Below are 27,205 nucleotides of genomic sequence, written 5' to 3'. Positions count from 1 at the left end.
AAACACAGTGACCCTCAACTATCAACTACAACCTATCTTGTTTGCTGCTGCTGGCTAAAGAGATTAATTTCCAAAGGAATCAAGTCAAAGGCTCTGAAGTCTATGTTCACAGATAGTTCTGAATATGTTCACAAATCCGAGGAACCCATTTCATGTGGCAAATTAACAACTGGCAAGAAGCAGAATATGGAAGACCACAGTGCTTTTTCTAATTCTCATAAGGAACACACAAAGCGTTAAGCGTTCCAAAATACATTAAGAGATAATATTAATTAATAAGGAACACATTTCTCCCTATAAGGCACAGTGATACACAGTAAATCTCAGGTCAAAACCAAAATACTGCCAATGTTGAAAAGTTACAGAAAAGGCGCAAATAGTTCCTTAGGGAATATGAAGTCTGTTTCAAAACGTGATACTGTTGGCATTAGCTTGTACTTGACAACTTAGTAGAAAAAGAGAAGAAAAACATTTGCAAGTGGCCCATGCATCAAAACGCAGGCAATTCCACTTAGCAGTAAAGAAATGGATATGAGTCTCAGGTGACCAAAGACCAGACAAGGGGCTCCACTAAAATGAACGGACCATGTCATCATACAGTGACAGAATATACAAAAAGAAAAATACTTCAGAAGGCAAAAAGAGTTTAAGACTTCCCAGAGAGAATGTTGGAAGATTTGTCAGGCCATTCTTCGATCGGACTGATCTCGATGGGGTCGAACTGGGGGAAGACCACGAAACACAGCCTCTGTGCCACGTAGGTCGCTGACTCTGTGAGAAAACAAGGCCCACATTTAGCATCACATCAAGGTATCTGACCAGACAACTAAAATAGGATTCCTTTTAAATGCCATATATCTGAGTCTACTGAAATAAAGAATGGTTTGATACTTGCCATATACAGTATACAGGGTTTAGGGAGGTTGGATACTATTAAACACGTGGTTGAATTTGAATTCAGAAATTCAGATACTTTGGGGAAAAGTAAGAGCCCGCGATTATTAAGACAAACATGTATTTGCAGGATTGAAGAGGACACCCACCGATGAAGTCACAGATACACTTTGGCTTGGATTTCCAGTACACCCCCAGGAAGTAAACTGGTACACCAGTGAGCATGATGACCAGCCCAACACCACACACCACTGGCTCAGAGTACAGACTGAAGCCCAGCAACAGGGCCCAGAACATCAGGTAGGTGACAGGGACAAGGAGGTTTACCTGATGAGCAGGGATGAGAACAGATTCATTTTTATAATGGAGAGAGTGTCACGTGCCGCTCCACCTTTCAATGAATCCCCTGGCGAGGAGGACAGAGGAAAGAGCTGCTTCTACTCTGAAGTTTTCAACAGTAGGTGAGAACAGGTTCACTGTATTGCTGTAGTTTGCTCTTATTTGTCAATTACTGTGGCAATCATTTATCTCTAATGCAAACTAGCACAAACTGACATCCTGCTACATAAAAACAGTTGTAAACTTTACAGAAATGTCAGAGAGGGGCCATGATTGAACCATGACCGGAGTAATAATACCTTAATTGGTCTGTAAAGTTTGGGCTTCTTCCATCGATAGTAGAGCAGGCCTGCGATGGTGACTCCATAGGAGAGGTAGTTGATGAAGGACACATAGTTGATCAGGTTGTGTGTCTCTCCTATACACAGGATTACAATGGTGGCAGTACACTGCAGGACAAAGAGAGATTTAGAAAGGGAGTGAGGGAGAGAGAGGGAGAGAAATAGACGGAGACAGGGGTAAGGAGGAGAGAGAAGAGAGGAGAGGACAACTGATAAATACCTGAGTGAGGTATAGAATACAGAGGAAGCCTACCGTAGACAGTGGTTAAGGGCTGTAACAGCGGCATTGAGTTGGCCACTGAGTGTGCACTAGAAATAAGTATTTGTTTCTTACACAGCAGAGGAGAGCTGGGATGGGGGTGCAGTTCTTAAAGTGGATCATGGCCAGCAAGCTGGGTAGATGTCCCTCTCTGGCCCCAGAGAAACACAATCTAGAAAGACACATAAAAACATATAGGACGTATAGACCCATGTACAATCATTGAACTAACTTCAAAAACATGCATGTACCTCCGTTTCCAGCATGTCTCAATCCAAAGGCAGCATCCTTGTGGATTGAGACACGGCCTAGAGGACATTTTTCCCCAGAGTTGACCTCCTCAACTCTATTCCACATCAGGTAACTTATGCAAGCAGTAGAATCAGATTTTTTTTTAAACTGATAAAAATACACCTTAAGGAACAGCGGGGACTGTGAAGCAACACAAACATAGGCACAGACACATGCATACACACACATGATAACATATACACTATACACACACACATATCTACAACATTTGTGTTGTAGATATGTGGTAGTGGAGTAGGAGCCTGAGGGCACACACTTAGTGTGTTGTGAAATCTGTTATAAATGTACTGTAATTCTTTTAATTGTATATCTGCCTTAATTTTTCTGGACCCCAGGAAGAGTAGCTGCTGCCTTGGCAGCAGCTAATGGGGATCCATAATAAATACAAATACCTTGAGGAGGTGAAGAGGTAGCCGTTGATGCCTCCGAACGTGGACAAGGCTACAGAGATGGGCATAATGACAGAGAACATCCCCAGGAGCTTCTCTCCAAATGTCTGCAGCAGAACAAGGTTTACATTTAGGACAAAAAACAAGCCTTGGATAGCTTGATGCAGAGAAAGTATTTTTCATAAATTAATGGCATCTTTATGTGAACATGCATTGTGTTGAACATTCATTAAAGGGCACTACATCAAATAATGACACCATTAAAGTACAGTACTCCAGGCAATATTTGTCTTGTTGCAAAGCAAAGCGAACAGCGTTACTCACGACGGCCACAGCGTTGGATGAGAGCAGCTCCTCGGGTGACATGGCGGAGAAGTAGGCGATGTTGGTGAGCGTGTACACAAAGGTCACCAATGGGATTGAGATGTAAATGGCACGAGGTAGGTTCCTGATGAGGTAATCCACATGGTACAAAAACTACTGATGAAGACATCCACAAGGTACACAAACTACTGATGAGTTCATCTACAAGGTACACAAACTACTGATGAGGTAATCCACATGGTACAAAAACTACTGATGAGTTTATCCACAAGGTACATAAACTGCTGATGAGGTAATCCACACGGTATAAAAACTACTGATAAAGACATCCACAAGGTACACAAACTACTGATGAGTTCATCCACAAGGTACATAAACTACTGAGGAGTTCATCCACAAGGTACATAAACTACTGATGAGGTAATCCACACGGTATAAAAACTACTCATAAAGACATCCACAAGGTACACAAACTACTGATGAGGTAATCCACATGGTACAAAAATGACTGATGAGGTCATCCACAAGGTACACAAAGTACTGATGAGGTAATCCACATACTATACAAACCATGCAATCAACACACAGTCTCATAAATCATGCATTGTTGGGGAAGTAAGAAGGCAGCTGACGTGCAATATACACTATATATACAAAAGTATGTGGACACCCCTTCAAATGATTGGATTTGGCTATTTCAGCCACACCCGTTTCTGCCCTGCTTAGAGCTGCCCCGGCCAAATGTAAGTGCTGTTAGGAGAAACAATGGCTCAGCCGCAAAGTCGTATGTCACACAAGCTCACAGAATGGGACTGCCGAGTGCTAAGGCGCGGAGGACGTAAAAATCGTCTTTCCTCTGTTGCAACACTCGCAACCGAGTTCCAAACTGCCTCTGGAAGCAACGTCAGCACAAGAACTGTTTGTTGAGAGCTTTATGAAATGGGTTTCCATGGCCGAGCAGCCTAAGGTCACCATGCGCAATGCCAAGCGTCGGCTGGAGTGGTGTAAAGCTCGCTGCCATTGGACTCTGGAGCAGTGGAAACGCGTTCTCTGGAGTGATGAATCATGCTTCATCATCTGGCAGTCCCACGGCTGAATCTGGGTTTGACGGATGCCAGGAGAATGCTACCTGTCCCGAAGCATAATGACAACTGTAAAGTTTGGTGGAGGAGGAATAATGGTCTGGGGCTGATTTTCATGGTTTGATTAGACCCTTTACTCCCAGTGAAGGGAAATCTAAACGCTACAGCATACAATAACATTCTAGATGATTCTGTGCTTCCAAGTTTGTGGCAACAGTTTGGGGAAGGCCCTTTCCTGTTTCAGCATAAAAATGCCCCTGTGCACAAAGCGAGGTTCATACAGAAATGGTTTGATCGGTGTGGAAGAACTTGAATGACCTGCAATTGACTGGGCTGAATGGAAGCAAGTCCCTACAACAATGTTCCAACATCTAGTGGAAAGCCTTCCCAGAAGAGTGGAGGCTGTTATAGCAGCAAAGAGGGTACCAACTCCATATTAATGCCCATGATTTTGTAATGAGTGGTCCGACGAGCAGGTGCCCACATACTTTTGGTCATGTAGTGTACTTTATATTGTGTATATAAAAAAATATAACTCTTTATATATATTTATTTTGCATTATATCACTTACATTTCTTATCAATATTTTAATTGATATACCACCCCAAGATCACAACATACAACTGTGCATCGCCCCACAATGCTTGCTTTCATGCCGGACTGGTTATACAGTACACAGCATTGGATGGATAATTGCGAATAGAATAGAATGCAAAGTAAAATAATGTTTGGTGAACCAGAAGCTCACCGTCGCGGTTCAACCACTTCCTCTGTGACATAGTTCAGGAAGTTCCATCCACTGAAGGCGAAAGAGGCCTGGAGGAAAGCCAGAGCGACTTGCCCAACTGAGGGCGTCCTGCTGAACTCAAAAGCCACCTGAGGCGTTAGTCCCTCGTAGTTACCTGAAGGGACACAAATTCACCATCAATGTCTTGAGGGGATGTTTTAGGGAAATAGCATGATAGCCTCTTTGATCAATAAAAACGGGTAAATATCACAGACGTGCAAGTTCCTATTGGTTTGTTGAAGGTCCTATTAAAACCTCTCTAGGCTAGGCGGGACGAATTCGTCCCACCTACGTAACAGCCACTTGCAGCCTGTGGCGCGATTTTCAAAACATTAAAAATCCTATTACTTCAATTTCTCAAACATATGACTATTTTACAGCTATTTAAAGACAAGACTCTCGTTAATCTAACCACACTGTCCGATTTAAAAATGGCTTTACAACGAAAGCAAAACATTAGATTATGTCAGCAGAGTACCAAGCCAGAAATAATCAGACACCCATTTTTCAAGCCAGCATATAATGTCACCAAAACCCAGAAGACAGCTAAATGCAGCACTCACCTTTGATGATCTTCATCAGATGACAACCCTAGGACATTATGTTATACAATACATGCATGTTTTGTTCAATCAAGTTCATATTTATATCAAAAACCAGCTTTTTACATTAGCATGTGACGTTCAGAACTAGCATACCCCAAGCAATTTTCCGGAGAATTCGCTAACATTTTACTAAATGACTCACGATAAACGTTCACAAAAAGCATAACAATTATTTTAAGAATTATAGATACAGACCTCCTCTATGCACTCAAAAGGTCCGATTTTAAAATAGCTTTTTGGTGAAAGCACATTTTGCAATATTCTAAGTACATAGCCCAGGCATCACGGGCTCGCTATTTAGACACCCGGCAAGTTTAGCACTCACCATAATCATATTTACTATTATAAAAGTTTGATTACCTTTTGTTGTCTTCGTCAGAATGCACTCCCAGGACGTCTACTTCAATAACAAATGTTGGTTTGGTCCAAAATAATCCATCGTTATATCCGAATAGCGGCGTTTTGTTCGTGCGTTCCAGACACTATCCGAAATGGTAAAGAAGTGTCGCGCGCATGGCGCAATTCGTGACAATAAAATTCTAAATATTCCATTACCGTACTTCGAAGCATGTCAACCGCTGTTTAAAATCAATTTTTACACCATTTTTCTCGTAGAAAAGCGATAATATTCCGACAGGGAATCTCCTTTTCGGCAAACAGAGGAAAAAATCACAAAGGCGGGGGCGGTCGGGTCATGCGCATAAGCCCAGAGTCCCTTGATCGGCCACTTGAGAAAGGCGATAATGTGTTTCAGCCTGGGGCTGGAATGACGACATTCTGTTTTTTCCCGGGCTCTGAGAGCCTATGGAAGACGTGGGAAGTGTCACGTTAGAGCAGAGATCCTTAGTAAAAGATAGAGATGGAAAAGAAGTTCAAGAAATGGTCAGACAGGCCACTTCCTGTAAAGGAATCTCTCAGGTTTTGACCTGCCATTTGAGTTCTGTTATACTCACAGACACCATTCAAACAGTTTTAGAAAATTTAGGGTGTTTTCTATCCATATGTAATAAGTATATGCATATTCTAGTTACTGGGTAGGAGTGGTAACCAGATTAAATCGGGTATGTTTTTTATCCAGCCGTGTCAATACTGCCCCCTAGCCCTAACAGGTTTAACCGTCGGCACCTGGATCATGTTCAGTAGGCATATAATGGTAGAAAGCAGTCCGAAACTGGGAGGTATTATCTGAACTTGCTAAATAAGAAACCCGCATTTTCAGTCGCAAAACGCTTTGCTACAGTGTGCGCTAATGAAAATCATTCTATAGAGAAGGTGAGTGTGTGTCTCACCCTTGCAGATCTGCACAAGGCCGACCACTATGATGAGACCCAGGGCTGCCAGCTTCCCCACCGTGAAAACATCCTGGATCCTGGTGGCCAGACACACACTAGAGCAGTTCACCCAGGTCAGGAACACTGCAAACACACATGCACACACAATACTTTAAGCGTTTCATTGAGAAAACAAAATACTATTTAAACCCTAAACCCAAGTTATATACAATGATTTGTCAGAAGTGATGTTTGCCCTCACATAGGGGACCTCTTGCCCAATCGGAATGTGGCATTAGGGATGCCAGCCAAGCCGTGAGGTGCACAGTACTGTGACATGTTCTCTGGGCACCTGGGCACATGGTGTTGATATTGTGGCAGTGGCCATGGCAGGCCGGAATGTGGTAAATGGTAAGGCTAAGGGGTGGGCACATTGTTTCACCTCATCCATCACTGTCATTGGCTCGCCTCTCTCTCTCATGGTGGCCTGGCTCTCACAGACAAAGGGGAGCTGTCAAGGCCACCAAAACAAACCGCTTCCAATGCAACAGAACAAAACCTAGAAAGGAAAGGTGGGCAGGTCCCTGAAGAGGCTGAGCGAAAGCTCACGTTTTCTCCAGATCACTGGCATAAAGAACCCAAAAAACAAGTGTGAATAATGTCCCCTAAAAGAAGGGATTACACGCAAAAAAAACCCTGTTGTTTCACCTCATGGGTCATAACGCTGTTGGCTTGTTGGCTTTTCTGATGCTCACTCATAGTACATTTTGCTCACTCATGGTACAATGGGGTTTTTGTGTGTTTTTATTTTCTCTACTTAAGAGGGTTCATTGGAGGTACTGTGCAGGTACTCTTAGGCTTGGTTCCAAGTAATTAGTAATACTAGCACGTCCACATGGTCAATAGAGTGAGGGATGCAACCCAGTGAAAAGCAACACACAAATCACAGGCGACAAAATTGGCTCTAACTTCAACAAATGGGACAGGCACTGTACTTGACATTGAAACTGAGGCCTAGGTTCAATCAGATCAAGCGTTAACCAGCAAAAGCAGACACCTGCTCGCATTAGAAGTTCAGAACGAGAAAGTGTAGGCTATATAGAAAGAATTATTGAACTAAATAATGAGGGTTTCTATCATCTTAATGGAGGTGTAGATTCCATCTCACATTCCAGTGTTCCAACTTGTACACAAGGCTGCATGGGATTTCTGTTAACCCGACTCCGTTTTAGGTATAATGCCAGGAGCCGCTTGTGGATTTGACAGCTCTAACGCAGTTCCACCTCCAACACTGCCAAAACAACTGCTATGCCGATGTCTGCTAAAGTGGATCTGATTGCATAGAGCCCTAAGTACAAGTTCCCTCAGGTTTACAAAACTGGCTGCAGTGATGTCATTCTGATGTCTTTATGGCATGACGTTCAGGTTGGTTGTAAAATGATGTTTTTTTTATATCTTTTAAGCAAACCAATAAATAAGTCTATAACCAGATAAAAATCAAATATTCTGGAAAAAGAACTGAAAAATAATTACGAAGCAGAAGGTTAGGTCATCCTGACATCCCATGGCATAATTTGACCACAGGAATAGTTTGTCCATTGGGATGATTTCCTACATCCTTCAGAAACTTTACACTTCATCAGTCTTTGTTTCCCTAACTTTACTGCCCACTCCTTCCTCCTGTCTCTCCCTTCCAATTTCTATTTGACACACCCATGCATTGTTTTTATATTCCTGTCTCCAACTCTGAAAGTTTTAAAAGGCTTCGAGGCAATGGTTATGCAAGAGATATTTCATTGTGTTGTACCAGATAAACTTGAGGTCGAAAGAAACGCACACCTGTTTAGGCGAGGTGCTGGCTAGCGGAGTGGAACACTTGAAAAAGAAAAGGAGAGGCACACGGTCTAGGAGCTCAGATGCAATCATTTAATAACCTAATAACCAACGTTTCGACAGACAAACTGTCTTCATCAGGGTATATTAACAAACACTGCGCGTCACTAGTTTATATATTGTCAAAGGACACACAGAGTTGTCTGTAATCATGGCCGGGTGTGCCTTGATATCATTGGTTAATTTACAGATATAAATAGAACATATAAAAAACAGAAATGGATAGCATACGATCATAGATACAATTTGGCTACATAGCCCTACAAACATTTACAATGAATAGTAAAATCACAATAATCACAAAAATGGTTTCAGATCAAAGTCTATGTTGAGACCGAAGGGAGCAAGGGTCTTTAAATTAAAGATCCAGGCAGCTTCTCGTTTTCACAATAAATTGTTGAGGTCACCCCCCTCTCCTAGGGAGGGTGACATGTTCGAAGCCGATATAACGTAGGTACGAAATCGAGTGGTTCGCTTCCAAAAAGTGGGCTGCAACTGGGTACGTCAAGTTTTTAGATTCGTACTTTTAATTCGTGCTTCATTTTACCCACATACTCTTAACCACAAGGACAAGTTAAAATACAAATAACTGCTTTAGTAGAGCATGTGATAACACCTTTGATTGGGATCTGTTTCCCTGTTTGGGGGTGTATGAAGGATTTACATTTGTAAGTGCCATTGCATTGAGCACAGCCATCACACTTGTAGTTTCCATCCGGTAGAGGCGCAAATAGACGTTGTGCAGGGTTATTTTGGGGTGGTAAATCAGAGTTTACCAATTGATCTCTGAGATTTCTGCCCCGCGAGTATACGACCAAGGGAGGGTCCAAGAACACATTACCGATACTGTCATTGGATCTTAGAATGTGCCAATGTTTGTGTAAATATTCCTTTAATTAATTTGTTCCGAGCACATTGAATAGCGGGTAGTAAAAACGCAAGAATGCTTCTTTTTGCGAGATCCCAATCAAAGAAAAGACAATGTATTCCATTAAACTTATTTCAGCCATTACCAGGGTGTGTTTGACAGGTCATTTGACAGGTCGTAACGCTAACGGGAAAAAATGACAGGCACAAGCAAGACTATGAAAGAGTCGCAGGAGTAAAATGAAAGCAATCAATCCAGCGAGATTAAAGTGACAAGTGGATTTTGGAACCCCTCAAACACAGAAAATATATGGCTGAAAAAGACAGATTCTCAGGTGGGGCACACAGTAGATCTATTTGGGGTTACCTTAATGTTAATTTAACACATTTCCTTTACATAAGTGAGTTCAGGCACAGGAACATGGTACTTACAGAGACAGACTGTTGACAGCAGGCGTGTGGCCATGTAGGGAGGGACACAGTCGGGGAATACAGGCTGAAGGACATAGTTAGAGAAGGTGAGGGCGATGACAGCCAGGGTAGTGGGGTACATGATGAGCACCGCACTCCACAGGAGGAGAAACCTGGGAAGGGAGAGAAACAGTCAAATATGCCACTGCTTTGATCCAACTTTGTGTTTTTTAATGAACAATTTGTTTATCGCATGAACTGAACAGTCAATGGAACATTCAACCAACCCTTCTGACCCCCAATACCAAGCAAATCCAACCTCGTACTGTTTCATAATAAGCTCACAAACTATACACATTGGATGAGAGGTACCTACCCAACAAGGCCTCCAAATATTTCTGTGACGTAGGAGTAGTCCCCCCCTGACTTGGGGATGGTGACCCCCAGCTCAGCATAGCAGAGGGAGCCCAGGGCAGCTATGCAGCCCCCTAGTACCCACACAATCAGTGCTAGACCCACTGAACCCGAGTGCTCTAGAACCCCCTTAGGAGAGATGAAGATTCCAGAACCAATTATGTTCCCTGTGGAGAGGGAGAAGGTATTACTAGAATACACACACACACAAAACAAGAAAAATTGAAATATTGCTAAAAACAATATGACTATTATAAAAATCTTCCTATTTGCAGGTAAATCTTTACAGAAACTGTATCATGTGTTAATCAGTTATGTTGAAAGGTTTTGGGAAACAATAAAGCAGAAGAACTTTAGCTGGACTGTTTAGATATATTGCAGTGTGGAAAGGGAGGGATGTGATTATCAGCTGCTCTGTACACTTCCCCCTGAGCGAGCTGGAGGGTGCTCGCCACAGCCCATTTTGAGCTAAGAAAAAACCCTGAAACGACATAGCGTTCTCTCTTCAAATATTCAAATATACGTGACAAAAATAAACCTTCTCTGATGATCATCGCAAGTTAACACATCATCCTTCAGAAATAGAACAATCATACTGTTGATGTGAGGGAACAGATCAAACAGTCACATAGTAGGAAGTGCTACCATCAAACCCAAGAGGCTTCAACATCAACCACACGCATTGTTGAAGTAATACAATGATCTGGGTTCCAATATGGCTGTACCATGTCCAAGGGTGTATCAGAAATGGCACCCTGTTGAAAAGTAGTGGCATTATGGAATAGGCTGCAATTTCAGATGCAGATCAAGTGTATCCTAACCAACACATTCAGGGTAGTAGCACAGCAGAAGGCAGCCAAGTGGCACAGACCTCAATTACATAACTGGACTTACGTAAATGATTTACTCATAACTGTCGAGCTCAGTCGTTGCCCTCGAGAATTCAATTAAAAACTCATCTATTACATTATTTCTAGACTCTACCGGCTTTCCCTTTGGTTTGTGACCTTGTCAGAAATGCTAAGACTGGGAGTAAAGCCTGGTCTCATAGAATAGACGTAACATAGTGAAAGTAAATACGTTTGGTATGGTTACATAAGACAGAAGGCTACTTAAGGGAAAAACTAAAGTAGGGTGGTTGGCTGGGTGTTAATGCGACCATCTAGCAACCCAAAGGTTGCGTGTTCGAATCTTATCACGGACAACTTTAGTATTTTAGCTAATTAACAACTTTGCAACTGATTACTACTCTTAGCTACTATGAAACTCTTAGCTAACCCTTCCGCTAACCTTAAGCCTAAACTTAACCCCTAGCTTAGTTAACACTAACCACCTAGCTAACGTTAGCATTATCCACCTAGCCAATGTTAGCCACAACAAATTGGAATTGGTAACATATAATATTTTTTGCAAATTCGTAACATATTATACAAATTCTAATTTGTAACATATCATACAAAATGGATAAGGGATGGATTAACATGTACAGAATGGGTACCTGGAGGAAAATGGGGGATGGTCATGCTTTTTAAATTTCAGTCAAGGGGAGGGTTTAGTATTTTTTTTCATCTAGTCCAGAGGAGGGTCATGTCATTTGTAATTGATGAAATTTCACTATTTCTCTGTGTTTTAGAATTCATGGCTTATTAGGCTACATATCGATGTGTGCCCGATGCCGACCCTCATCTCTGATTCTCAGCTGGGCGTGCATAAATAGCCTTCAAGTGCGCCTAAAGGCTATTTAGTGTGGTCTCAATCAAATGATCCATAGACTATAGACTAAAGGCTACGAAGTGCATGCTCGAAGAAGCACAGAGCAAAGTTATTTTTCTAAGATAGCTGCTGGGATTGTGTAAATAAAACTAGGCTGCATTACACACTGCAATGGATATGCCAACCCTGTGCCCCGGCCTGCTCTGCTCTTGCTTATCAAAACCTGTTTTGTGTGCTGCCTAACCAATGGCTGTGCTGTGTAGGCCTATAACGCCAATTCAGGAGGAGAGTCAAAGGCTTCTTCTGTTTCTTTTTTTAAAATTAGGCCTAGTCCAAATAATTCACAATATTGCGTGCGGACTAGCCTATAGCCTATGGTCAACTTTGATAGCTTGCTACTACTATAATAGATTTGATTAAAAACAGTACGTTTATTGCCCATGATGTGGGCAGAGGGTAGTGCGTACGGCCCAAGAACATCCCTGGGGCAAGCTTCCTGCCATCCAGGACCTCTATACCAGGCATTGTCAGAGGAAGGCCCTAAAAATGGTCTAAGACTCCAGCCACCCAAATCATAGACTGTTCCTCTATGCTTACCTCACGGTAAGTGATACCGGAGCGCCAAGTCTAGGTCCAAAAGGCTCATGAACAGCTTCTACCCCCAATCAATTAGACTGCTAAACAGTTATGGCTACCCGGACTATTTGCATTGCCCCCCTTTTACACGCCTCTACTACTAGCTAATTATTATCTATGTAGTGATTATTATCATAGTTATTATCATATTATTATCATAGTGAGTTTAACCCTACCTACATGTACATATTACCTCAATTACCTCGACTAACCTGTACCCCCGCACATTGACTCGGTTACCGATACCCCTTGTATATCGCCTTATTATTGTTATTGTACTGTGTTACTTGTTTAGTATTTATTATTATATATTTTTTTTTACTATAGTTTATTATAAAAACATTTTTTTTAGAAAATATCTTCGTACTTACTTTTTAAAAATTCTGCATTGTTGGTTAAGGACTTGCAAGTAAGCATTTTACCGTAAGGTACACCTGCTGTATTCTTCACATGTGACAAATAACATTTGATTTGATATTGACCTCACAATAAGTCAGATTCAAATAACTTACATTGTGGTGCTGAAACTTGAAGCAGCAGCCGCGGCACAATCAGTCGGAAATGGACAGCTCATGGTGCTGAAAGTAGGCAAATTCGAGTAGGCATAATTCATTTAAACCATCTTCATTTTAATTAGACTTTACTAACAACAAGAGGGCTTTGTGTTGGAACCATTTTCTTCCTTTTGAATAAATAAGAGATAGGCCTACCTGTTTGACAGACGAAATTAGGCTATAGGCTGCTATATCCATAGATTTGTCGGTCAATTCCTCCACCCACCATGCACTATTTAAATAGCCTACTTCCATGTCAGTAAAGGGCTGCTAAGTTAAAACCAAGGCTGCGTTTCAAACTCATAAAAGACACACCCTCGTCCACTTACCCTTCCTTGCCTTATGACCTTGGGGGAATGCCCGCGGCCATATTTGTCGTCGGTCCAAACGATTAGCCAAGCAAGGGAAGTTTGCAACATAAGCCCCTCATCCCGCGTTTTTCATGGAGTTTGCGAGTGTACAATTATGTTCACTTCGGGGCCTGAAACGCCCCATAATTAAATTCGCGACAATTGCACATCCGCTAAGAAACATCGGACAAAACTTAAAAGCTCAAGGTCAATATGGAGTCAACATACAAGTGTAAGTAAAAACAAATGTAAATAAATTAGAAATTGTGCTACTAATGCACAAACACCTCTCGTAAAAGTAATGATGTTTTTGTTTGGTTAGCTTTTGGAAATGGTAGAAATAAAACATTTTCCTTCTTCAGAAGTTCCAGCTAGGCAGGCTAACGTTAGTCAGCTAATTCATTTGCTAGCTATCACAGAGTAGGCATATATTAATAAATATATAGTTAATATAAGTAGACATGCAATCATAATTGACTGTAGCGCATATAAAACACCCACAAGCTACCAGTGGCTGAAAACACGATTTTCCGGGCAAGGGAGGTCCATTTAAAATGAATTCCTCCCTCGCCCCTTGCCCTGCAAGTGTAAACTCGTCAGACGTCATGATACGTCATCAGCAGCATCCATCTAATTTGAGGGCTGAGGGGAGAGGGTGTGTCTGTTAAGTGTTTGGAATGCAGCCCAAGACTCAAATGAAGGGAGTATGAGAGGGTATGCCATACGCTGCATTTAGACGAGGGATGCAAAAAACGTCATACTAGTCGGCATAGCGGGACAAGACAGCAAGAAAGATGGTTAATGCAAAAGCAAGCCAGCACGACGGTATGCGTTACCATTGGGATTTCAGTAAACAAACAGTTCAAATCAAAGTCTGGCAGAAAACAACGCTACGGAAGACGGCAAAGGTTGAAATATTTGGACTCTGGCGGCAAGTCCCATGTACGGTGGCGGCTGAAAGCATTCACGGCCAGCCTCAACGCGTTTACTATCGTTCCCTCATCAAAATCAATGACATGCGGTTTGCCGTCAACCGCCTACCTCGTGCCATCTAAACGCAGCAATAAGGTTACATTTTAATAAAGAAAATTGCAAAGATTTTGAAGAAAATAAAACAGATCCGATTATATAAAGTGATCTACAGTTCTACTTGATGCTTTATGCTAGACACAAGCTGTAAAATACCCGGGAAAGACGTGACTTGGAAGCATATGGGGATATCATTGTTTAGTTTGTTTGACATTCAGAGGCTGAGCTACAACCTTCTATAGCCAAGGAGACAAAAAATTTACTTTACTTGGGAAATACAGTGCATTCGGGAAAGTATTCAGACCCATTGAGTTTTTACACATTTTGTTTTACATTACAGCCTTTTTCTAAAATGGATTACATTCATGTATTTCCTCATCAATCTACACACAATACCCCATAATGACAAAGTGAAAACAGTTTTTTAGAATTTTTTGCAAATGTATTAAAAATTAAAACCAGAAAAACCTTATTTACATAAGTATTCAGACCCTTTGCTATGAGACTTGAAATTGAGCTCAGATGCATCCTGTTTCCATTGATCACCCTTTAAATGTTTCTACAACATGATTGGAGTCCACCTGTGGTAAATTCAATTGACTGGACATGATTTGGAAAGGTACACACTTGTCTATATAAGGTCCCACAGTTGAGATGGTTTTTGCTCTGACAAGACATGTCAGAGCAAAAACCAAGCCATGAGGTCGAAGGAATTGTCCGTAGAGCTCCGAGACAGGATTGTGTCGAGGCACAGATCTGGGGAAGAGTACCAAAAGAATTCTGCAGCATCGAAGCTCCCCAAGAACACAGTGTCGTCCATCATTCTTAAATTGAAGAAGTTTGGAACCACCAAGACTCTTCCTAGAGCTGGCTGCCCGGCCAAACTGAGCAAGAAGAAGGGAGGTGACAAGGGAGGTGATCAAGGCCCGCTTGGAGTTTGTCAAAAGGCATCTAAAGGTCTCAGACCATGAAAAACAAGATTCTCTGGTATGATGAAAATCGAGATTGAACTCTTTGGCCTGAATGCCAAGTGTCACGTCTGGAAGAAACCTGGCACCATCCCTACGGTGAAGAATGGTGGTGGCAGCATCATGCTGTTGGGATGTTTTTCAGCGGCAGGGACTGGGAGATTAGTCAGGATCGAGGGAAAGATGAACGGAGCAAAGTACAAAGAGATCCTTGATGAAAACCTGCCCAGGAACGCTCAGACTGGGGCTAAGGTTCACCTTCCAACAGGACAATGACCTTAAGCACACAGCCAAGACCACACAGGATTGGCTCAGCAGCCAGAGCCCGGACTTGAACCCGATCTAACATCTCTGGAGAGACCTGAAAATAGCTGTGCAGCAACGCTCCTCATCCAACCTGACAGACCTTGAGAGGATCTGCAGAGAAGAATGGGAGAAACTCCCCAAATACAGGTGTTCCAAGCTTGTAGCGTCATGGCCAATAAGACTTGAGGCTGTAATCGCTCCAAAAGGTGCTTCCACAAAGTACTGAGTAAAGGGTCTGAATACTTATGTAAACATGATATATCCAGTTTTTTTTTTAAATGAATTTGCAAAAAAAATAAAAGGTTTTTGCTTTGTCGTTATGGGGTATTGTGTGTAGATTGATGAGGGGAGAAAAACTATTTATTCAATTTTAGAATAAGGCTGTAACGTAACAAAATGTGGAAAAAGTCAAGGGGTCTGAATACTTTCAGAATGCAGAATTAAACCCAGACAGCTTTTAGGGAAACACTTGTGACCTTCTCTCATTGGGTTAAGCCACAGAAGAAGAGTAGCCAGCAGTTAAAGCTTACATTTTTCTGCATTGGTAGGGCTACTCTGTCTGGGGTGGAAAGGTCAGCCTAACTTTTGAAAGTACCATGCTCAGATTCCTAATGACGTCTCAGATGTAATTATTTGCAAACAGGGACAGCTTAGTTGCAAACAAGACGCACTGATTTGGCATTGGAGAAATATGATAAGATGAACAAATATCTGTCTGTCAATGTTTTGCCTGTAATTTTGGTAATTTGTGTGGTATTAAAAAATATTGTGCTAATATGTAAAATTACGTAGAATTGCATGACATTTTTATAAACAGCAATTTTTTTTCAGATCTGCAAATACGATGATAGATTCATGCAATGCTTTTACTATAAATGAGATCTCTCTACGCCTAATCTTGTCCACAATGGTCTGTGAATCAAAATTCTTCTGTTGCCATGTAATGCTTACAGAACAAAGAACAGTTTCTAAAAATCCATATCTAAGGCTCTGGTCTGTCCAAGAAATGTCGGTAAATGGTAAACATGTTCTCTGCTATCCACTTTGTTTTAATTATTATTTTTGGTATACGGGAGGGTCACTTTTTTTTTTTTTTTCAAAGGTTCAGCATTTAGGTAAAATATATTTGTTAAAGGGAGGGCCATCCATTTTTATTTCAGAGAGGTCCGATTTTCTCCATGTAACCCTTATTATAAATAATGTTCACTCCCTAATTGACATCCACAAATTAATACATGCCATACGAAACTTAACGTATCATACTAATTGAAGTGGGTCGGTTTTACATTTACTATGTTACGTCTACCCCTGAGTCCAGGTTGGGGAGTAAGATGTATAGCTTTGAAACAACAGGGTGGATGCTAGCATGGGCTTCCTGGTCTGGATTGCTCATCAGTTGGCAGTCTGTACTCGGTCTCTCTTCCACACACACAAGGAGGCAGGAGCCTGATTCAAAGGGATTTCTGACTTTTTGCTCGTGTTTGAGGTCTTAATTCAGGACTGATCTTGTTAAAAAAAAAAACGGCACTAATGTAACTAACTAAAAGCCACAAGAGTAGGTTGGGGAGTAAATGTAAATGAAAAGCATCGATGTCTGTATAAATGGCATGAAGAGCATAGGCCTATTCTTATACAACTTTCAGTTTAATAATCATTTAACAGTAACTCTGAAACTAAAGTCAGAACATATGTAATAAACACCCCAGGACTTTCATCAGCAGTCCGGGGGCCCTGAATATCAAAACCAACTAAAGTTACATGTATCAGTCATGATAAATATACCTCTTCCTAACTGTATAGTGGCATTTACCCTACTGTAGGTGTAACTTGGGCCTATATCTTCATTTGCACCCTTCAACAAGTGGATTCGATTTATTATAGCAGCCCCTGCCATTTCCTCTGCTTCGGCAGACAATTTTCTTCTGCTTGACAACCAATGTGCTACTAATTAATATATTTTGGCCACGTAAGCATTGAGGTAGACATTTAATGCACATCTATTTCTCATGTAGTCGCACTGGCATGACATCTGAAATAGGACCATCTTCTTATCATGACAGGTGAGAAGATGGGCCTATTTCTAACCACTACAAATATAGGATACTGACTTTAATGACACATAATCCATCATTGGAAAACGAATGTTCTATTCAGCAAAGGCAAATTGGCTGTAAATGGCAAACTTACATCAAAGTTATTTTATAAAATAAAGCAATGACCAAACACCCCCAAGTAATAGATTTTAAAATGCAATACACTTTTACCAACCTTACCTATGATTATTGTACAGGCGCTTAAAAGTCCTATTTCTTTTTTCAGAGTCACTCTATCGGGGATTTCGTCGCGCTTGTTGTTCCCATCTTTCAAGATCTTCAGTGCAGCTGATGGCTCTTGCCGTGAGCAGATACTTCTTTTCCGCTTTTCTCCATCCATGTCTGCGACCATATCAAAGGCTTTCTCGAATTCCTCTCTTGAACTCACACACCGTATTGATGCACACTGAATAGGGTGCGCATGCGCAACAATCTGTCGCTGTCCAGGGTAGAATGCTAACTACCCCACTCTCGTGCCATCAACTACTTGAGCGTCGCTGGACGTTTTTCACTAAATCTCACTCGGAGATCCCTTCGAACTTCGAAGTCCATCTTTTTACCAAATGTTCGGTTTCAATACCGACGATAATAGCTGAGGCTTGCGTGCATCAGAGTTTGGGGCACTGTGTCTGCGTAATCTCGATTGCTCAGTTTTCAGGCCCCCATTTCAGAGTACACAAATTCACTTAATCCTCTCAAATATTATTGATAGGGAATTTTAAGGTATTTAATCTTGTGAATTGCAACCAGACCGTCAAATAAAAATAAATACATGTTAAAGAAAATGATTAAACAGTGACCACAGTAAACACAAGCGCACACCATTATGGAATATACTAAATGATTGACCAGCTAATCAATATTTCAAAGGGAGTGAAAGAGCAAATGCAAGGTTTGATTGAACTATCTTCAGTCCCATCAAAGCAAAAATTAACAAGCATGCACGCAGTGGTATTGCAGGCCTATATCTACTACAGTATAGGAGAAAATTGATCTCAAACTGACTCCAAAGAAAAGTAGGTAAATCAATTTCAATAAAACTACTATTTTCAATTGTGGAACAAAGAAAGTGTAAATAGATTACAAAACATGTGGATGACAGGGATTTCCCAAGAACAAAACCAAAAAAAAGAAATTAAAATCATGTACCTGCTTTTAAATAATTTACTTGTGAACATATCATATTTTGGCAAATATGTTTCATGTCGGATACACCCATTCACACAACTCCGCCCCTCTGTTTCCTTTTGTATCTAAAATTAGGCCCAGTCATGTTATTGATGCAACTCTGAACAGCCTCATGATGAACTGTTCGGAAGAAGAAACTCAAAGAGAGGCGGACTTGTTCCTCTGCCCCACCAGCGCATGCTTCCCAAAGAGGGTCTCCTTCATGTTTCCCTTCGTCTCTGAAAGGACCCTGGTGGAATTTAGGAAGCCAAATTGAGCGGTCGTACCAGGTCTTTTCTCTGCCTCCCTCGCTAACACCACAGACTGCCCAATAAAGGGCCTGGATTCAGCTGATCCTGTTAGAAGGCCAATAAAACGGCCGGCTGCTTTGTGTGCAGGGAGTGAGGAAGGACGAACACTGCCAACAGTGTGCTGCGACGCTTAAAGGAGGAGGCCGAGCAGAAAACCAATACATCACAGGAGCCACTCTGGGTAACTGAGGAAATGTGGACAGAGGGAAGGAGTGAGATAAAGAAAGAGAGAGAAGTCTTCTTTAACCGACTGCTGTTTAACTGCCAGCAGGGTGTTATCTCATTATGAAGTGCAAAGGTTCACAGCATCACACTGGGTCAAAAGTTTAGATGACGCTGAACTGAAATAATACATAAACAAAAAAAGCAAACAGAGACTGTCCAGACCAAATGTAATAACACTAATAAAATCCCAAAATTAGTAAAGTTACATTTTTTTTAGGTCCAGTATAAAAAAATAAAAAAATGTAAGTTCCAGTTTTTAAGAATGGATATGAGCTGAGGTAGCAGTTAATTAATTCAGTCAATTCATGCTTTGGCCAGCATGCCAATGTTACTTCTTGTTGGATTGGGATGGAATGGAGTGTCACAGGGGTAAGTCACTGGCCAGGGAAAGCTCCATGCAGCCAGCCCAGGTCACATGGTCAGACTGGAATAAAAGGCAGTCCTGACTGTGGATTTGGAAAGAAGGCCTTCCACAGCCTTGCCAAGAAAGTACTCCTCCATTGAGACAAAATGCTTCAGTGCAAAGGGATTGGATTGAACTAAGCCAGGGGATCTGTGGTTTCTGTTTGAGCTCCAAGAAGCCCTGACATGGGTTGGAAAAAGGTTGTCATATAGTATTTCCGTTGGCACCTGCTATCAGTTCTAGTAAAACAGGCCTTGGTTAAGGTGGTATTGTTCCAATGGAAGTTTATGAATTGTTCTGGATGAGGAAAAGGCATCTTACTCCATCTAGTGGTCAGTCAGACACACACACACACACACACACACACACACACACACACACACACACACACACACACACACACACACACACACACACACACACACACCAAAATATATACAATATTATATATCAGTAGTTCAGCCATACACAACACTGGCTATCTGAACTAGATTATGCTGTAGGATGTGAAGGTCAGTGCAAAAATAAAGAAAACACCAACATACAGTCGTGGCCAAAAGTTTAGAATGTCACAAATATTAATTTCCACAAAGTTTGCTGCTTCAGTGTCTTTAGATATTTTTGTCAGATGTTACTGTGGAATACTGAAGTATAATTACAAGTATTTCATAAGTGTCAAAGGCTTTTATTGACAATTACATGAAGTTGATGCAAAGAGTCAATATTTGCAGTGTTGACCCTTCTTTTTCAAGACCTCTGCACTCCGCCCTGGCATGCTGTCAATTAACTTCTGGGCCACATCCTGACTGATGGCAGCCCATTCTTGCATAGTCAATGCTTGGAGTTTTTCAGAATTTGTGGGGTTTTGTTTGTCCACCCACCTCTTGAGGATTGACCACAAGTTCTCAATGGGATTAAGATCTGGGGAGTTTCCTGGCCATGGACCCAAAATATTGATGTTTTGTTCCCCGGGCCACTTAGTTATCACTCTTGCCTTATGGCAAGGTGCTCCATCATGCTGGAAAAGGCATTGTTAGTCACCAAACTGTTCCTGGATGGTTGGGAGAAGGTGCTCTCGGAGGATTTGTTGGTACCATTCTTTATTCATGGCTGTGTTCTTAGGCAAAGTTGTGAGTGAGCCCACTCCCTTGGCTGAGAAGCAACCCCACACATGAATGGTCTCAGGATGCTTTACTGTTGGCATGACACAGGACTGATGGTAGCGCTCACCTTGTCTTCTCCGGACAAGCTTTTTTCCAGATGCCCCAAACAATCAGAAAGGGGATTCATCAGAGAAAATGACTTTACCCCAGTCCTCAGCAGTCCAATCCCTGTACCTTTTGCAGAATATCAGTCTGTCCCTGATGTTTTTCCTGGAGAGAAGTGGCTTCTTTGCTGCCCTTCTTGACACCAGGCCATCCTCCAAAAGTCTTCGCCTCACTGTGCGTGAAGATGCACTCACACCTGCCTGCTGCCATTCCTGAGCAAGCTCTGTACTGGTGGTGCCCCGATCCCGCAGCTGAATCAACTTTAGGCGCTTGCTGGACTTTCTTGGTCGCCCTGAAGCCTTCTTCACAACAATTGAACCGCTCTCCTTGAAGTTCTTGATGATCCGATAAATGGTTGATTTAGGTGCAATCTTACTGGCAGCAATATCCTTGCCTGTGAAGCCCTTTTTTGTGCAAAGCAATGATGACGGCACGTGTTTCCTTGCAGGTAACCATGTTTGACAGAGGCAGAACAATGATTCCAAGCACCACCCTCCTTTTGAAGCTTCCAGTCTGTTATTCGAACTCAATCAGCACGACAGAGTGATCTCCAGCCTTGTCCTCATCAACACTCACACCTGTGTTAACGAGAGAATCACTGACATGATGTCAGCTGGTCCTTTTGTGGCAGGGCTGAAATGAAGTGGAAATGTTTTTGGGGGATTCAGTTAATTTGCATGGCAAAGAGGGACTTTGCAATTAATTGCAATTCACCTGATCACTCTTCATAACATTCTGGAGTATATGCAAATTGCCATCATACAAACTGAGGCAGCAGACTTTGTGAAAATTTATATTTGTGTCATTCTCAAAACTTTTGGCCACGACTGTAGTGTCTTATTAGGGCGTTAGACCACCACGAGCTGCCAGAACAGCTCCAATGCGCCTTGGCACAGTGTCTGGGACTCTATTGGAGGGATGTGACACCATTCTTCCATGAGAAATTCCATCATTTGGTGTTTTGATGGTAGTGGAAAACAGGCGTTGCTCCAGAATCTCCCATAAGTGTTCAATTGGGTTGAGATCTGGTGATTGACACACACACACACACACACACACACACACACACACACACACACACACACACACACACACACACACTCTATAAACCCCCCCATGCTCTATTGAGACCCCGCTTTAAAATCTCTTCTTCTAGCCATGGTAGCCAAAATAATGGGCAAGTGGGCATTTTTATGCATGACGGGATGTTAATTTCTTAATTAACTCAGGAACCACACCTGTGTGGAAGCACTTGCTTTTAATATGCTTTTTATCCCTCATTAACTCAAGTCTTTCCTTTATTTTGGCAGTTACCTGTAGCAGCATAATCAAGTCGTAGTGGTTTAATGGTGTAGTGCCAAACACCAAAAGAAGATTTATTTTTCTATACCGAACAAGGTTTCTTTTGTAGTTGTTACCAACCACATTGTCAGTTTCAGAGACATACAGAATGCAGCTGTTGTTAAATGGATGAAAGTCCACCACACCAAGTTCTTCCTCAAATATGTTTTTCTCACGTCCAGTTCCTGGAAACAAGACTGGGAGAGAACGGGTGTCACAGAAGTCTTGTTAGACTTCAGTGCAGCTTTTGACATTATCGATCAGTCTGCTGCTGGAAAAACTTGTGTTATGGCTTTACACCCCCTGCTATAATGTGGATAAAGAGTTACTTGTCTAACGGAACACAGAGGGTGTTATTTAATGGAAGCCTCTCAAATATAATCCAGTTAGAATCAGGAATTCCCCAAGGTAGCTGTAACAGTATGCGCTGAGAGTCAGGAAGCAAGTTCAGGAAGTGAGAATTTTAATAAATAAACGTAATGTAATACAAAACAAGAAAACACAAACAACACACAGACATGACGCTGGAACAGAAACAATGACGCCTGGGGAAGAAACCAAAGGGAGTGACAAAAAAGGGCAGGTAATCAAGGAGGTGATGGAGTCCAGGTGAGTGCCATTATACGCGTACCGCTGGTGACAGGTGTGCGCCATAACGAGCAGCCTGGTGACCTAGAGGCCAGAGAGGGAGCACATGTGACAGTAGCTGTTTAGGCCCCTTGCTTTTAAAATGTTTTACTAACGACATGCCACTGACTTTGAGTAAAGCCAGAGTGTCTATGTATGCGGATGACTCAACGCTATACACGTCAGCTACTACAGCGACTGAAATGACTGCAACACTCAACAAAGAGCTGCAGTTAGTTTCAGAGTGGGGGGCAAGGAATAAGTTATCCCTAAATATTTCTAAAACTAAAAGCATTGTATTAGGAACAAAACACTCACTAAAGCCTAAACCTCAACTAAATTTTGTAATAAATAATGTGGAAATTGAGCAAGTTGAGATGTCTAAACTGCTTGGAGTAACCCTCGATTGTAAACTATCATAGTCAAAACATATTGATGCAGTAGTAGCTAAGATGGGGAGAAGTCTGTCTATAATAAAGCGATGTTCTGCCTTCTTAACAACACTATCAACAAGGCAGGTCCTACAGACCCTAGTTTTGTCGCACCTTGACTACTGTTCAGTCGTGTGGTCAGATGCCCGCAAAAAAGGACTTAGGAAAATTGCAATTGGCTCAGAACAGGCCAGCACGGCTGACCCTTGGATGTACACAGAGAGCTAATATTAATAATATGCATGTCAATCTCTCCTGGCTGAAAGTGGTATTTATGAGAGGTATTGACATGTTGAATGCACCGAGCTGTCTGTCTAAACTACTGGCACACAGCTCGGACACCCATGCATACCCCACAAGACATGCCACAAGAGGTCTCTTCACAGTCCCCAGTCCAGAACAGACTATGGCAGGCCACAGTACTACATAGAGCCATGACTACATGGAACTCTATTCCACATCAAGTAACTGTCGCAAGCAGTAAAATTTGATAAAAAAAACAGATAACAAAACACCTTATGGAACAGCGGGGACTGTGAAGCAACACAAACATTGGCACAGACACATGCATACACACACACACACACACACACACAAACACGATAACATACGCACTATACATACACATGGATTTAGTACTGTAGATATGTGGTAGTGGTGGAGTCGGGGCCTGAGGGCACACAGTGTGTTGTGAAATCTGTGAATGTATAGTAATGTTTTTAAAATTGTATAAACTGCCTTAATTTTGCTGGACCCCAGGAAGAGTATCCATAATAAATACATGTTGTATTTATTATGGATCCTCTTCCCCTTGGAAGAGGATCCATAATAAATACAAATACAAATTCAACAACACCACGTTCAAAATGGAACAGACTGGGAGAGAACGGTTGTCACTAGTTACCCCAGTCACAAAGTCATGATTATAGCTAAACCATGCCCATTTCTACACTTCTGATTTTAAACCTAACCTTAATCACACTGCTAACCTTATGCCTAACCTTAAATTAAGTTGACTTTGTGGCTGTGCTATCTAGTGGAAACCAAAGAGAACTGTCTTGCTGCTGTTTCCATTATTCAACAAAACAATGTCACGACATTGCTTTTGTCGAATAAACCTGGGCCAATGGAAATCTGCCTACTGGCTGTCCGCCGGTAGTATCGATTGTTTGTTCTTACCGGTAGTATCGATTGTTTGTTCTTACCGGTAGTATCGATTGCTTGTTTGTTTGTCTAAACGTGTAAATGCTTGCTTACGAGCCCTTCCCAACGATGCAGAGTTTAAAAATAATAATACAAATAAAATAATAACACAAGTTGAGGAATAAAATAAAATACACAAGAATGGAGCTACAACTGAAGTGGGAAGTTTACATACACCTTAACCAAATACATCTAAACTCAGTTTTTCACAATTCCTGTGTCACGCCCTGACCGTGGACAGCCCTCGGGGTTCTCTATGGTGTTTTAGGTCAGGGCGTGACTAGGGGGATTTCTAGTTAGTTTATTTCTATGTTGGTGTATGTGTATGGTTCCAAATTAGAGGCAGCTGATTAATTGTTGCCTCTAATTGGGGATCATACTTAATGTGTTCCTTTTCCCACCTGCATTGTGGGATATTGTTTTGTATGTGTGCGCTACGTATTTCACATTGTTATATCGTTGTTGTTTTGAGAAGTTTCACTATTATTAAAATGTGGAACTCACGCTGCGCCTTGGTACAATTATTTATATGACGATCGTGACATTCTGACATTTAATCCTAGTAAAAATTCCCTGTTTTAGGTCAGTTAGAATCACCACTTTATTTTAAGAATGTGAAATGTCAGAATAATAGTAGAGAGAATGATTTATTTCAGCTTTTACTTCTTTCATTACATTCCCAGTGGGTCAGAAGTTTGCATACACTCAATTAGTATTTGGTAGCATTGCCTTTAAACTGTTTAACTTGGGTCAAATGTTTTGGGTAGCCTTCCACAAGCTTCCCACAATAAGTTGGGTGAATTTTGTCCCATTCCTCCTGACAGAGCTGGTGTAACAGTCAGGTTTGTAGGCCTCCTTGCTCGCACACACTTTTTCAGTTCTGCCCACAAACTTTCTATAGGATTGAGGTCAGGGCTTTGTGGTGGCCACTCCAATACCTTGACTTTGCTGTCCTTAAGTCATTTTGCCACAACTGTGAAGTATGCTTGGGGTCATTGTCCATTTGGAAGACCCATTTGCGACCAAGCTTTAACTTCCTGACTGATGTCTTGATATGTTGCTTCAATATATCCACATAATTTCCCTCCTCATGATGCCATTTATTTTGTGAAGTGCACCAGTCTCTCCTGCAGCAAAGCACCCCCACAACATGATGCTGCGGTTTGGATGGTGTTCTTCGGCTTGCAAGCCTCCCCCTTTTTCCTCCAAACATAACAATGGTCATTATGGCCAAACAGTTCTATTTTTGTTTCATCAGACTAGAAGACATTTCTCCAAAAAATACGATCTTTGTCCCCATGTGCAGTTGCAAACCATAGTCTGGCTTTTTTATGGCGGTTTTGGAGCAGTGGCTTCTTCCTTGCTGAGCGGCCTTTCAGGTTATGTCGATATAGGTCTCGTTTTACTGTGGATATAGATACTTTTGTACCTGTTTCCTCCAGCATCTTCACAAGGTCCTTTGCTGTTGGTCTGGGATTGATTTGCACTTTCGCACCAAAGTACGTTCATCTCTAGGAGACAGAACGCGTCTCCTTCCTGAGCGGTATGACGGCTGCGTGGATAATCCCTGTCGTTTCTCCTGATTGAATTTTTATGTTCACTAAATCTCTGTTCTCTCGGTTTCAAATAAATGATATCATTACGTGTACCACCACCCATGTTATTTACATTATTAAATGTCCATGTGGGCTCTGCTATGTTGGTAAGACCTCCCGCTCTCTCAAACAGAGAATTAGTGAACATAAAAGTTCAATCAGGAGAAACGACAAGGATTATCCAGTCGCAGTACATTTTAATCACCTAAAACATGACATTTCTACCTTTAGATTTTGTGGCATAGAGAAAGTTAAGATATCAGACAGGGGAGGTGATATTAACAATACTCTGAGCAAAAGAGAATGTTTTTGGATTTTCACCCTCCAGACATTATTTCCTAAAGGACTTAATGATGAAATGCCTATGTATGTTATGTTGTGAATTTGAAATATGTCCCTATTTAAGATTACTCTGATGTTTTTCGTATGATGTACCCAATGATTAATGAAAACTTGATATGTCCTCATTGTGGTTTTATGTACATATTCAATGCGTCTTATTTATACACTTTTGTAGTATTTGTGAAATGCATATTGTTATGTTTGATAGCACTTATTTATTTTTCCTTTGCCTTCAACCCCTTTCCATGCGTGGAACGGATGTGGGTGGGGCTAGGTCTACATAGAGGTGCTGTTTTCAGAAAATTCACAAAAGTTCTGACGAAGGCCGTTAGGCCGATACGTAAGCTTATTAAATATCAGTGATGCTATTAAGAGCAGTGTGCGGTTTCCTTTTTCCTTTAACCTGTTTCAACTGTTGCCATGCACCTGCAACAAGATTGCTCAGATGTGCGAG

The 27,205-nt window shown here is 41.6% G+C and overlaps 1 protein-coding gene across 2 annotated transcripts; it reads right to left on the bottom strand.

The window, feature by feature from the left end:
• Positions 1 to 279: 279 nt before the first annotated feature.
• On the bottom strand, positions 280 to 18,387 carry LOC106573251 (asc-type amino acid transporter 1). Of its 2 annotated transcripts, XM_014148152.3 has the most exons (11): positions 18,019 to 18,387; positions 10,152 to 10,356; positions 9,797 to 9,948; positions 6,623 to 6,748; positions 4,690 to 4,843; positions 2,859 to 2,982; positions 2,538 to 2,641; positions 1,909 to 2,005; positions 1,533 to 1,682; positions 1,044 to 1,221; positions 280 to 771 (listed from the first exon to the last, which is right to left on the bottom strand). In XM_014148152.3, the coding sequence occupies exons 1-11, from the start codon at positions 18,188 to 18,190 to the stop codon at positions 647 to 649; spliced, it is 1,587 nt and encodes a 528-aa protein (XP_014003627.3). In that variant the 5' UTR covers positions 18,191 to 18,387; the 3' UTR covers positions 280 to 646. The 2 variants fall into 2 exon arrangements, with proteins under 2 accessions (XP_014003627.3, XP_082818635.1); XM_082962509.1 differs by lacking the exon at positions 18,019 to 18,387 and having other exon boundaries at positions 10,152 to 10,280.
• Between the last annotated feature and the right edge of the window lie 8,818 nt (positions 18,388 to 27,205).

Source organism: Salmo salar, chromosome 16 (genome assembly GCF_965601325.2).
Source record: "Salmo salar chromosome 16, fSalSal1, whole genome shotgun sequence".
NCBI lineage: Eukaryota > Metazoa > Chordata > Actinopteri > Salmoniformes > Salmonidae > Salmo > Salmo salar.
The sequence above is the reverse complement of the archived record's forward strand: the minus strand, read 5'-3'. Positions and strand labels throughout refer to the sequence as shown.

What these genes read in the sequence shown, in the direction of transcription:
- LOC106573251 (XM_014148152.3), bottom strand. Translation starts at nt 18,190, where the DNA reads ATGGTCGCAGACATGGATGGAGAAAAGCGGAAAAGAAGTATCTGCTCA. An exon ending in CCTTGTGCAGATCTGCAAGG is followed by an intron (nt 4,844 to 6,622) that starts GTGAGACACACA and finishes GTGTCCCTTCAG; the next exon opens with GTAACTACGAGGGACTAACG. An exon ending in TCCCAGCTCTCCTCTGCTGT is followed by an intron (nt 1,683 to 1,908) that starts GTAAGAAACAAA and finishes TTTGTCCTGCAG; the next exon opens with TGTACTGCCACCATTGTAAT.